Source organism: Sinocyclocheilus anshuiensis, unplaced genomic scaffold (assembly GCF_001515605.1).
Source record: "Sinocyclocheilus anshuiensis isolate Anshui unplaced genomic scaffold, SAMN03320099.WGS_v1.1 scaffold2170, whole genome shotgun sequence".
Lineage (NCBI taxonomy): Eukaryota > Metazoa > Chordata > Actinopteri > Cypriniformes > Cyprinidae > Sinocyclocheilus > Sinocyclocheilus anshuiensis.
Genome location: NW_015558572.1, coordinates 415,026 through 428,865, shown reverse-complemented (window position 1 = coordinate 428,865; position 13,840 = coordinate 415,026). Strand labels below are relative to the sequence as shown.

General features: G+C 37.7%; 1 protein-coding gene across 1 annotated transcript in view; it reads right to left on the bottom strand.

Moving 5' to 3' along the window:
* The window catches only part of LOC107679648 (R-spondin-2-like), a 65,072-nt gene that overhangs the window by 10,387 nt on the left and 40,845 nt on the right, over window positions 1-13,840 (bottom strand). The window contains exons 3-4 of the mRNA XM_016475261.1: window positions 12,296-12,439; window positions 11,611-11,799 (exon numbers count right to left, since the gene is read on the bottom strand). Coding sequence (XP_016330747.1) covers window positions 11,611-11,799; window positions 12,296-12,439 — 333 coding nt within the window. The remainder of the gene's footprint in view (window positions 1-11,610; window positions 11,800-12,295; window positions 12,440-13,840) is intronic.

Below are 13,840 nucleotides of genomic sequence, written 5' to 3'. Positions count from 1 at the left end.
TATATATATATATTTTTTTTATTTTATTTTATTTTTATTTCTGCATCCTGTTTGTTACCTCAATTCAAATTCTGGAATTGAACTGGAATCTCAATTCAGTTCTGAATGGTGCCCATCTGTTTATTTCGGTGCATTTACCCAATTGTAAATCGACACAGTCTCTTTTGGTTATTCCCTGCTGTGTGTATGCAAACTTGGATGTCCAAACACCTAAAACACAGGAATCTAGCAGCAAACGACACTTTGTTTTGTCTGGGTGTCTGTTTCATTGGTCCAAGCCTCTGGAAGTGAGCGGGTCAGAAGCCACAGCTTCCCTCAGTATCATGAGGCTCTGATTACAAGCTGTGATGTCTCAATAAAAATGCCCGAGAGAGAGAGAGGACAGAAGATTTTAGCGGCTGAGTTGGTGCAACTGTGCACCAGATGTTGAAAGTCATACCCCGCTCCCAGCTAGCCCCAAAGAGGGGGTGGTCTAGGCCTTGCTAGTGTCCCACTGATATTGCGGGCACATAAAACGGAACCTCGGCATGCACACTATCAAAAGTCGAGCTTATACATTAGTGCTTATGTGTGGGAATGTATGAAAGCATGTTTATTGAAGGCTATGTGCAGGAAATGTCTTGCCTGTCATGTGTGATGTGTGTACGCCTGTTGTGTGTGTCTGTGGAGATGAAAGCATGTGTGGGGGCCTTGCGGAAGGGCATTCAGTGGGCTACGCAGAGGTCTGGACAACAGAACGTCCATATTCAAATGGCAAACACTGAATGAATGCAGTCTAATTAGAGTGATGATAAGCCTATGAGACTGTCATGAGACAGAATAACTGCTGAAAGTCACTTAAATGTATATTGTAAAATAAACATGGGCTGCCTTAGGTAGTCTTCAGCTCAAGAAAGAAAGAAAGAAAGAAAGAAAGAAAGAAAGAAATTATAGTGTATTAGGGATTAACAATTTTTTCCACAAAACTACATGACTTTTTTTTCTTAAAGTTCAAAACTATGACTGTCAAAAGAATGAAATAACCTAAATTAATCTCATGATTTCTGACCAGGTTTTAGAAATCAGAATGAACTAATGTAGTAACATAATGTTAGGTGGATGTGATTTTTTTAATCATTACGTCAAATATATCTAATATTTTCAAATACGCACTAACTTTGACTGCCTTAAAAATTTTTTTGATGGATGGATAGATAGATAGATAGATAGATAGATAGATAGATAGATATCCCCCCCCACCCCAGTCCCTCTTCTACAGGATTCCATGTTTAGGATTCATGCCTGTGGTATGACGACAGATTCTCCATATAAAAGTCGACAGGATCATGGGGTGTTTCAAATATTGCTCTCTGAAGACAGTTGCTGACAGAATGACAGGGGCCGTATTTATTTTGGTCAGGGAGCAGGGGAATTAAATAGAGACTCCCCTCTCCCCCCTACAATGAATGTAACCAAATATTGCTCTCTGAAGACAGTTGCTGACAGAATGACAGGGGCTGTATTTATTTTGGTCAGGGAGCAGGGGAATTAAATAGAGACTCCCCTCTCCCCCCTACAATGAATGTAACTGTGAAGAAAACAAAGTGAAAAAGACAGCCAGGGACTAGTAATGACTTTCGCTCCCTGTGGAAGATTTACCACTGGCAGAACTCCTCAGAGACCACAAAAATTTAGGCAGAGGGTGCGACACAAACTGTAAAGCAGATGAGAAATTGCATGAACTGATGCACACCGTGACTGATAGCTATGACTTTTACATGGTTTCTAGCTGGCTTCAGTGACCTGGTCTCTCCAGTAGGGAACATAAAGTTGTCATTCTAAAAGCTGCAATCTTCTGCTATCAGGGGGCAATCAAAGTGACTTTCAAGTTAGAGGGTACCTCTCGATGTAAACACAGTGCTAAACATCCTGCAGATACTGTAGTGAGATTGAGACTCCTCATGGAGCTCAACAGTTAGCAAGCTACACATGCATGCTTATCATGTTTGCAAAGTTAGCTAGGCAGATTGCTTTGATTATTACCTATTCCCCAAAACTTCAAAAGCTTGTAGATCTACAAAAGTATGGTTAGCCCCCTTTTTAAAAAAAAAATAAAAAAGTTATGAATTCAAACTCAGTTATAAGCAATAAAGTTGTAATTGTGATATGTAATATAGAAAATTATGAGCAATAAAGTTGTAATTGTGAGAATGTTGCAAATACAAGCAATAAAAAAATAGTGAGAAATGTTACAATTGTAAGCAAAAACATTGTGAGACAGTCACATTTGTGAGATAACAATCTCATTTTGAAATGTAAAGACACAATTATGGAAATTGTGAGATGCAATGACATAATTGGTAGATAAGAAGTTGAAATTACAAAAAAAGTCGCTACTTTGTCTTTATTTAGGTGAGAATGTGTTATTAAAAAAAGTTATAGGTTATCCCTTAAACAATCTCATGTAAAATCATAGTTCAAGCCACTTTGGGTTCAGGTAAAATAGACAAAGTTGATTTTAGATTAAATAAGTGGCAAAAAATCATTTCTTGCAATCAGCACCTTTAGAAAAACAAACCGAAAATCACGAAAGCTGCAATCAGTGGACTGGGATATCAATATCTCAACAACATCTTATGAATAATTCAATAACAATCATTAAGGATCAATGACTATTGACAATGACTATTGACTAACACCATTTGCTGTTGACCTCAGACCAGATGCCTATTCTTAGACACTTCATCTTCAGCCAGGCTTTAAATGGACATTTACGTTTGGCAGACGCTTCTATCCAAATCAATCTACAAATGGCAAACAGTGTGAAAGAACTCAGCAATTAATCATACAGAGCCAATGACATTAGCAATGCCACAACACAAAGTTTAAAAGAAGACCAAATGGGAGAATATATGGGAGCTGCTGTGTGAATGCAGAAAAGCGTGTTGGCTGTGAAAAAGTGGCCTCCTGCTCCCATGTCATTCCTGCGGAGTCAGCTAATTAAAGAAAGATTAGTCCATTGGCAGACCAGTCACAACAGACCTGGCGCAAGGCACAGATAATCACCCATCACGCCAGCCAATTAGTGAGCTCCACTTGCCCTGGGAAAGTAGCGCACACTGCGCTCCTGCTCTATCCAGTGATAGCCCGCAATATTATCCAGGCGTAATTCACCATTTATCATTCCTGAATTTCAACACAGTCAGGATCTCATCGGGAGTCGTCATCTGCGGATCACTTTCTCCTCCGAGAGGCCCAAGTTTTGGTGGGAAGCACGAGGCAGCCTGACAGTTATTAAATAAATAAGTGCAAACACACACTCTCGCACTCGTCAGTGGTGGCGAGAAGCGTCCTCTATTTGTTTTGGGTGGCACTCGGCACAGGACGAGCGTAAGAGACTCATATAAGAAGTGAATTAGTTGTCTGTGGAAGCTCGCAACTGTAGCAGGAATGTTTGACACTCAAAAGACGTTCAAGTATTAATTTGGATTTTGGTTTTCCAAACTAAACACAGGCCCAGAGTCAGATCACAGTGCATAATTAAAATGCTCAGAGGACAAGGTTATCCTGCCAACCCCCGAAATTCAGTCCGCTAACTAACCATAAACACACCAGTGCCGCACAAAGCCGTGCACACATTAAAACTATACTCCGCCAGTGTTTTCTCTGTGGTACAGAGGGGCATGCCTTGCTGCGGGTCTCGTCCTGCTTCCCTCAATAACAGATTAAAGGCAATTACTCCTCTGTGGGCATCACTTTACCATAGTCTCCATCTGGCTCGCAGACTGGCCTGGACTGACAAGCTACACAAAATCGCGTTCATAATCGCAGACAATTTAATCGCGCGATAATAATATCGAAGAAATCGTTCTGCGATTATGAAAGCTGTTTGCGCAGCTTGTCAGTGAACTACGGCTCTGTGTAGTAAATGCTGTTCCATCTGAAAGCATGTGAAAATACCACATTTAATAACATGTTTTTACTCCAAACTCACTACATAACCTCAGTCGAGTGTTTGAAGTAAATCCTTCTGTGAGATGATGTGGCTTCTTACACAGAATAAGGCACGCAACATATTTCATAGTATTCTAAGCAGTGATAAAGGCTATGTCGATTAGCATTGCATTATTATATACTTTATTATAATAAACATTATAATAAGACAAACTCAGATAAACCATATATTGCCGTAGTCATGTGTTTATTAGTCACGTTGAATTAATGAAAGCAGTTAAATCTTCTGTTTTTTCAGCAACCGCTATAGGGATTTCCTGGAGTTCTTCTGTGGGGTGTATTTGGAGTTTCCGCGCGAGAGCACCCTCTGGCCTTTGGATGGAGATTTACTGCTGATCACAGAACCGTGCTTCACTGAAAGATATTCATGACAGTCGCAGCTTCTGCCTAATCGCGATTTATCGCCTTTGCGATTTAATTTCGATTAATCGTGCAGCCCTAACAGTGGGGGTGAAATATTCTTCCTTTAAGGCCCCATGGTGCAACATTTACATTGACACCAACATAAGACATAAGAGACAAACATAAGAGACAAAGTGCAAATACCAAGACAACATATACAATAAATTAAAGGATAGTTCACCCAAAACCTATGCATTCCAAACCTTTATGACTTTGTGAAACACAAAAGATGATCAGCTGTTTTTGTCAATATTTTGAAAGTAAATGGGGCCAAAAATGGAGGTCTGCGCGGATCAATTTTTCAGTACCGCTTCAGAGTTTCTATCCTGCTCCCGCTAAAAATAAGTTTGATTTCTGTCCACTGCCCATCTACAACTTTTTGTTTTGTCCTGCTCCCACCCACAAAATTCCAGGTAGAGATTGACACAGATTTTTCAGTTTTGTTTCAGTATGATTCTGACTCACTGTAATAGGCTATTTTTTCCAATTCCCCCACACACAACGCTTCTGACCTCACCTTGCTGCATTTGTTGCAGCAGGCAAAAGGAAGGTGCTTTCCAGAATATCCAACCTTGCACCGGTAAACCGTTTATTTTTGTTGCGCAATAGACAAATCATTTTGTACCGTAAAACATAAAATACATTTGAGTAACTTTATATTTTGTGGGAGTCCCAAAAGTCACTTCTTTTCCCACTTTCTGCGCACTCATCAGTATCTTCCCTTCTGCACTTAGCAATTCAAAACTTCGAGTCTCGTGCTGCACTCAGTTGCCTCAGGACTCCTGCGTGAATGCAGACCTCTAGTCCAAAACAATATTGGACTCAAGTGACCCCACTATAAGAACAAAAAACAGACATTTTTCAAAATATCTGCCTTTCTGCAGTAACAGATTTATAGTACATCAAACTTTAAGTTCGAATTGCAATTGTTTGCCAGCTGTTTACTACCTCAATTTAAAATTTTAAAGGCATTGTGAATTCAACTCTTGCAAGAAGCCCAAGTGGGAAGATGTTACATTTAAAAGTGATAAAGGATCATAAGTTACCTAAGAAGGACAAGGAACTGTTACAGATATCAGGGCATATAGGAAAAACAATATGTTTCTCCTGTTTCAGAAATGGGAAATCAATTGCACCATGCAAGGCTCTTTGGCCCTGAGCTATAGAATCTAGAAACCACAGAAAATCATTAAGAGAAGTCAAGCATGCATATCACTGCGCTATGGAGTCTCACTTGTTCCTGAAGTAACATTTTTTCCCGATAGAGCCACTCGTATGTGGCGCAGATGTGGATATGAATGCACCAATATGCCATTCAATACACCATTTCTAGCTGTCTGAGAATCTGAAAGCCGCTTTGCTGTGAAAAGCAAAATGATCCAATAAATCTCAATGTCGTGTTTGTGTCTGAACTTCAGTCATACTAAACCCAATGTTAGGGAATTACTACTAGGATTAAGAGGATGATTGGAAGCAATAACAGTCTGAGTTGTTTACACAACATTTAATACAATTGACATTAAGTAACCTGCTGCAAGTTGGTTGCAGAAATGTGAGGGCTAAGAACCTTTGTGGAAAACGTTTGCGCCAGGAAGGAAGGAGAATCTATCCTCAGAACAGCAATACTACTGACAGATGCTCCCTGCTGGAATATCACTCTACAGAGCACTTTCATGGCAGAATTCTCTTAGCATTGTTCTCTCTCTCTCTCTAGCATGTCTGGTCAGTCAGTTGATTTGATGACAGGGGCTGGGTTAGGTGCAAGCTGGAGCTCAGTAGGCATTTCATTTTCGCAAACAGCTGGGCGACTATTAATAAATTGTGTTTACGGCCCACTCTATACACCACCCTGAGGAGTCCCAACACATTGCCAGAAAGAGGCTGTCTAGCTTGCTGGGAGAGCGTCGGCCTGGCAACCGACTCTCAGATCCTAAATAGAAAAGTGAACGATGGTGATATTCACCAATAGTTAGCAACAATATTGATTTAAGATTCACAATCCAAAACAATTCTTAAGTTGAACATGACTGAAAAGACATTCACTCGAAACTCATTTTAGCGAATTCATTCAAACCAATAAAGTGAGTTACTGTATCACTGTATCTGTAATGTTTTGTCTTGCATATACTTTTTAATGATCATATTTATTAATAATTAATTTTAAATTATTATTACGATTTTGGTAACACTACAAAATCATTAACATTATTTCATGCATTATGTATCTGAACTATCATGAAATTAATTTTTTCACAACACTTATTAATCTGAAATGATATACTTTATAACATTCTAAATGTATATGATGTTCATTTTAAAGTAACTTTCACTGAACTGAAATGTTAAAAATGTGTTAGTATATGTAAAATTAACATTAACTAATATTAATTAATGTTGTAAAATATTTTTTATTCCATGTAAGCTATTATTTTTAATTAGTATTATTTAATGTTAACACATGTGGTTCAACTGAGAATCATTACTTAAAGACTCAGATCCCAATTTATATTAAATGGCCTTAAATACTATGTACTTACATCAAAAAAAATTGTACAATGTACTTATTGTGTTCATATTGTATTGTAAAACACTTTTGCTGCTATTGAGGTGGGAAACGGGTACGGTTAGGGACAGGTTTGGTGGTATGGGTAGGTTTAAGGGTGGGTTAAGGTGTAAGGGATGGGTCAACAGTGTAATTATAAATGTAATTACAGAAATTAATTACAGATGTAATTACATGCAGGTATTTTTTAAATATAAGTACAATGTAAAAACATGTATGTACACAATAAGTGCATTGTACCAAATGATTAATTTAAATGTAAGTACATAGTTGTTACGGCCACTTAATATAAAGTGGGTCCAAGAATCACAATAAATCCAATTCTCCCACCCCTAGTAATACTTGAGGCTCTTAAGCAATACTAACGCCCAATCTAAAGTAACTGTAAATATCTACAGAAAATAAGGGCGTACTACTTATTGTTGCACTGGTGCATGCGAGTGGTCTAAACGACTGGTGTCCAGATGTTTTCATCTTTTCTTAAGATATGCATCAAGTTCAAGCTAAGGCTAAAGGTCTGTAAATTATGTCCAGCGACATTTAAGCTCATAGAAATGGAAGCTGGATGATCAGATAAACAATGCCAGAAATACATTCACATCTAGAATTCCTGTGATGTTATTTACCTTCTCATATTTCCTGCCTCTGTCTAATCCATAGCAATCTGCAAGGTCTGCTGTTACGTAATCTTATACCTATTTCCACAGGCGGGTGTCTAGTATCTCATGTTATGTGCATTATGGTAACAGGGTCGTATTCTAGCACACTTCCCCACAGTCACCTTTTACCTAATTTTTCATTTAATGTAGAGCAATTTGCCTGGCAGCAGGGCATACATAAACTTACACATGCATACATGTTTATGGTCTGGCTGTAATCCTATTTATGTCTCACAAAGTAATTTGTTATATTGCAAAGTAAAGCTGTCGTATTAGGTAGCATTCAGAGACTTATTTGCAAAGTCCTTGGAATCCAGTGTAATGTAAAGGTCAGTCGGGGGCTATGTTATCCTGGCCTCTCGGTTAATGAAGACTCTAGACCAAGCACCCTTATTCTTATCTAGAGGCTTTGGCTACTTCCTGGTCACCCATGCACAATAATTTCTCTGACGTACCTACACTGGGATGCAAGACAATAGGCGCGTTTCCATTACAGATTTGCGCAAAACTTTGGCGATATTTTATAAATGTCAATAAAAAAGTATTGCGAAATGATGGCGTTTCCATTAACCAATGTTATGTGACTAAAACGTAACTTTTTGCCTCTCGCGCTAAGTCATGGCAACGGATTTTGGTGGGTTTTTAATGGATTGTGGCTATATTTATTCAAAGGAGGCGTATGCGTGTATCTTTACAGAAGCAGCACAGAGAGCCGCTTCAGAAACGTGCGTGGCGCGGCTGGAATACACACAAGCATTGAGTGGCCGTAATCAGCTTCAGTGGCCGTATCAGAGCCACACTGCACCGCAGACGTGTACAGTGTAAACTGTCTAAGCATTAATGGTAGAAAAGCCCCTTATACTGGAGAGCGGCCACGTATGAAGTGTTTCTTGGAGGTTACAGTACATTGAAGAATGATCATATGACTTTTTACATACGCCATGTGACCTGTAAATGCGAAAAAAACGTTTTAATTGCAGTTTTGCGAATTATTCCTTTTTTGCATTGCCTGAAAAACCACCTCATGCGAGCGTAAAAACTTTTTTGTGATATATGGGCGTTTGTGCGAAATTGACGTGTTTCCATTGGGCGTATTTTCAATTCTCAATTTCAATTTGCCCAATCTGAAGGGTAATGGAAACGCGTCTAATGATCGTAACAACGTTATTTCTATAGAACATCATAGAATATCTATAGAATTTTAGCAATACTTCTCTAGTAGATCCCGTGAACGTAAGTTCTAGTGCACTGCCTTAAAGGGGACATTGCATGCCCATTTTCCACAAGTTGGTATGATTCTTTAGGGTCTTCATTAAAAGTCTGTACCATACTTTGGTTAAAATTCCTCAATGAATGTGTAAAACAACCTTGTCAAAAACAGCTCTGTTCACAGCGACCCATTTCGGTGCATGTCTCTTTAAATGATAATGAGCTACTGCTCACCCCACTTCTCTCTTCCGTGGGGCATGTCGGCACAACACATGTGAATCTATCCATGTATGACTCAGAGGTGGTCTTATTCAGTTAGCTAACTATCTATGTAGAAACCTGCTGCAAATTCAAACAGCTCGCTGGATGACACAGTTTCAGACTCAGACAGCCCATGAACTGTTTGCGTGTTTTTTTTCAGCTTTTCTAAGCTACCACACACCCTAAACCTAGCTAAATGTAAAAAAAAAGCTCAAAAAAGTGAAAATTTAATCCAATGTCCCTTTAAATACAACATAGAACACAATCAGTGTAATCAGATTTACAGTCAGATTTTTAGTGAATCAAAAACGTGACCAGTATAGCCTGATTCACTTTCAAATGATTCTTATGAATCGTTCTTCTTAATGAAACAAAAATATAGTTCACAACCCATGTAGTCCAATTAACTAACAAATGACTCTTAGGAGGCAGTTCTTTTTAGTGAATCAAAATCATACAGTGTGACCAGTGTAGCCTGGTTTACTTACAAATGACTATTATCAATCGGTTCTTTTTTCCAACAACATACAGCACGACCAGAGTATTCAAATTCATAAACAAATGATCCTTGTGAGTAGGGCTGTGAATCTTTGGGTAGACAGCGAATTGATTCGATTCACGATTCATAGGTTTTCGATTCAATTCAAGAACGATTTTTGCAAATTCACGATTCAATTCGATTCGATTCACAATTAAATTCGATTCGATTAACGATTCGATTCTGCATTCTTTGAGTGCATTCACAGGATTATTTAAATGCTTCCCCTAAATTCTTTAAATGCTTAGTCAGGGTGCAAATTACACAGCAGCCTTTATGGTTACAGAACCATAAGTTAGAAAAAAAAAAACTTTTGTCTATTGTTAGATGCTAATTTAATGATGTTATGGCAAAGTGATTTCTAAAGGTAACAAAGGAACAGCTTCACTCCGTGTTCAGTTAAGAATTTAACAATGGCTCACTGACCTCAGATGAGATCATTGAGATGCAGTAACCATGCATCACAATGCCAGTTTTTATTTAAAGATGACTATAAAATACTCTTGGAAAAGGTCAAGAGGAGGGAAAAATTCCTGTGGAGAGTGCCAATGTAGGGTACAGAAGGACAACGTGCCAGAAAATCACTATTTCCAACTATTTCCTTCTCCACCTTACAACCACTCGATGGGGAAAAGTGTCATGTGACATGTCTGAAACGTATTCACTCAATCAGCAACTTTCTAAAGCAACTGTCATAGTGTCTGTGTACAAATGTAGGCCATTTTTTTATTTACAAATGATTTGAGTGAAGATGAATAGATTCAGCTTTAACGATGCATTCAAAACTGGTAATAGCTCATAGAGCAAAATTCAGTGGCTGTGACCTGATACTGAGGTGGACTTTATGGAAATGTAAATATAGTACAAGACTGAGGTACCTAAATAAACAGTGGAAACTTTTAAGTTCAACTTTGTATTGCCTCAGGTCTCTGGGTTGACAATTAACTTTTCCATAATCAGTCAAAAAACTTTCTTAATGTGAATGTGCTGTCCTTTACTGACCTCCGAAATTGAAATTACATGTGTACTTGGTGTGACAGTATCGTAAGCCAGTGACCGCTTCAGATTTAAAGGGGTGATATGATGTGATTTCAAATTTTCCTTTCTCTTTGGAGTGTTGCAAGCTCCGATGAGCTTTGTAAAAATCGACGCGTTTCAGAAAGGCGGGGCATAGAGGAGAAACAATAATGTACAGTATGTGGAAAATAATGTGTTTTTTGAACCTTAAACCGCATAAACACATTTCATTACACCAAATACACCAAATAATGTTCTTTTTAGCAACGTCATATGACCCCTTTAAGTTTGTTCAGGTGAGCAGAACGAAAAAAGCTGCGAGGAAGCATCTCGATTAATTATCATCGTAAGTTTTCCCTGATAAGCCTTCCTGAATCCGGTAATTATTTCTCGAGTAAACTTGGCCCATCTCTTCTAAAATTAAACACTTTATAAAATATGTTTCCTTGGCTGTATTTACTCAAAAAATATTTTCCCTCCGATTTGACTTCTCATTTTAGTGGTAAAATACATGCACCACCTACAGCAAATAACTCTCTTATAGAGAAAGGAAACAGAGTACCATTGAGGAAACCTGCATTTCATACTTTAAGGAATTCCACTGGAAGGAGAGGAGAATAAGCGAGAGAACACATACGCTTTCAAGAAAAGAGAGAGAAAAAAACTAAGGCGAGCTGGCTAACGTGAGCATGGAAAAACACTAATAAATCATGAATGAAAATGCCAGTCGACACTGAAAACCCAAATCGAGGGGCTGTGGTTGGATGGCCGACTTTTCAATCCAAAAAAACAGAGCTCAAGATTAAACAGGTGAGATGCAGACGAAAAGGCCACAGTGATATTTCCTTCTTTGAGTGATAATAAAATTGATGATTTGCAGATGAAATGGAAGATTTGTATCTTAAACAAGGGCTTGTATTGAAAGCATGAGGAGATCCATATATGCTTATCCAGTTACACACACTCACCTCTCCTGCAATGTCGCATAGCCATTTTGCATCTCCTGGACTCTGCGATGGTTGGACATGGTATCGTGTCCTTTGGTGGCTTCTTCACAATATGCCGTGTTCGGGTTTCCAGACCCCACTTGAAACCACAGGTTTTGTTTCTTCTGGTGCAGGTCCCCCACTCACTCCACTGGCCCACCTCACAACCCTCTATTGGGTGAAATAGAACTAGAATTTAGAGAACTAGCTGATGATGAAAACCAGTGATAGAGACTATGAAAAGTCTGGATATGGTAAGATACAATACAGCAATATTAGACCTAATGAACAATATCAATTTATTTTAGGTTACAAAAATAGTATTTTTAATGTATTTTGTGGACTGAATCATAAACAGACAATGTTTGTAAAATCTAGCTTAAACTTAGTAGCAGGTTCTAGCTGGTTGAAAAAGGTCATTAGCTAGTCACTCGGTGGTTGATCAGCCACTATGTCCCAAAAGCCAGCTTTACCACCTTAAATTGGTTTGACCAGTTGGTTGCTGGTTTGTTGCTGGTCTAAGATGGTCTACCTAATGCTAATGACTAACTTGGAAAAAATAATGACCATCTTAGCTCAGTTTCAAACCAGTTATCATGTTCCAGAACAGCCACCAGCTTTATCTGGATTCTCCAGTAGGCTTGTATATAAAAAAAGGTTTATTTACCTCCACACTCCATGATGTCCTCCAGAGGAGCAAAACCCTCTGGACACTTTTCGAAGCAACGGCCCTTGTGCAAGTAAAAACCAGGCTTGCACTTTGTGCAGAAGTCTTTGCTGAAGCAGGCCTCACAGTTATCTATCCTACACCCTGTGAAGAAACAAGAGAGACAGATGACAGTCGGGACAGCAGTCAAACCTCTTCATCTGGAGCAGACTGGAGGGTGGGGGAGGTGATCGGTGTGAGAGAGGGATTATGGGTTGGGAAAAAGGCATTTTGATGCCTTGTGAAGCTTTTCTCTTTAGGGGAGTGAGATATTCCAGTGCAACTTCCTCTGACATGCTTGCTGAGCCAGGGAGTGTGGGGTGTGAGAGTTTAGGGCTGCATAGAACTCCAAAGACGTGATGACATCCGGAATGAGGAATTACCTCATCATGCCCCCTTCACAGAAGAAAGGAAAGCAGAACACCTCCAAGCATTCAAGAGTACAGAGTTAGAAGGAAAGTTTTATTCTCATTCTCTCTCTTGACTGAGCAAGCGCTGGCATACTTTATTAGCATAAAATCATTACTAGCATAACATTTTTGCAAATTGTTTTTTTATCAAGAACATAAAATCTCAGCATGAAACTAGCATAAAATCATTATTAACATACAATTTTAGCAAATAATGAACAAGAATATAGCATAAAATAACAAATTATTACCAAAAATTAACAATTATTAACAATAATTTAGCATAAAAGAATTAGTAGCATAACATTTGATAAATTATAAAAAATTACTTAGCATAAAATTATTATTAGCATAAAATCTTAAGTTTTCAACAAGAACTTAGCATGGAATCTGTATTAGCATAAAATCTTAACAATTTCTCACCAAGAACTTGGCATTACAATTATTAACATAAATCTGAGCAAAGTTTTAACGAGAAATTAGTGTAAAATCAGTATTAGCAAAAAAAACTTACATTTTCAGCAAGAACATGATATAAAATCATTATTACCACAAAATTGAGAAAATTATTTAAACAAATTTAGCATAAAATCATTATTAGCATAAAAACTGGGCAAAGTTTTAACAAGAACTTAGAATAAAATCATTATTAGCATAAAATCTGACCAAATGAAAAAAAAAAATAATAATAATTTAAGTCATTATTAGTGTGCAAATTTGGCAAAATATAAACATAAACTCAGCATAAAATCACATTTAGCATAAAATCATTATTAGCATAAACACTGAGCAAAGTTTTAACAAGAACTTAGAATAAAATCATTATTAGCATAAAATCTGACCAAATAAAAAAAAAAAAAAGATAATTTAACATTCATTATTCATGTGCAAATTTGGCATATTATAAACATAAACTCAGCATAAGATCACATTTAGCATAAAATCTTATCAATGTTTTGGCAGGAAATAATCTTAAAATAATTAGGATAAAAAACTTATCATTAAGATAAAATTTGAGCAAATTTTCAGGAAGACCTTAGCATATAATAACAATTATAAAAGAAAAAAAAAGAAAAAAAAAAACAAAAAACAAACA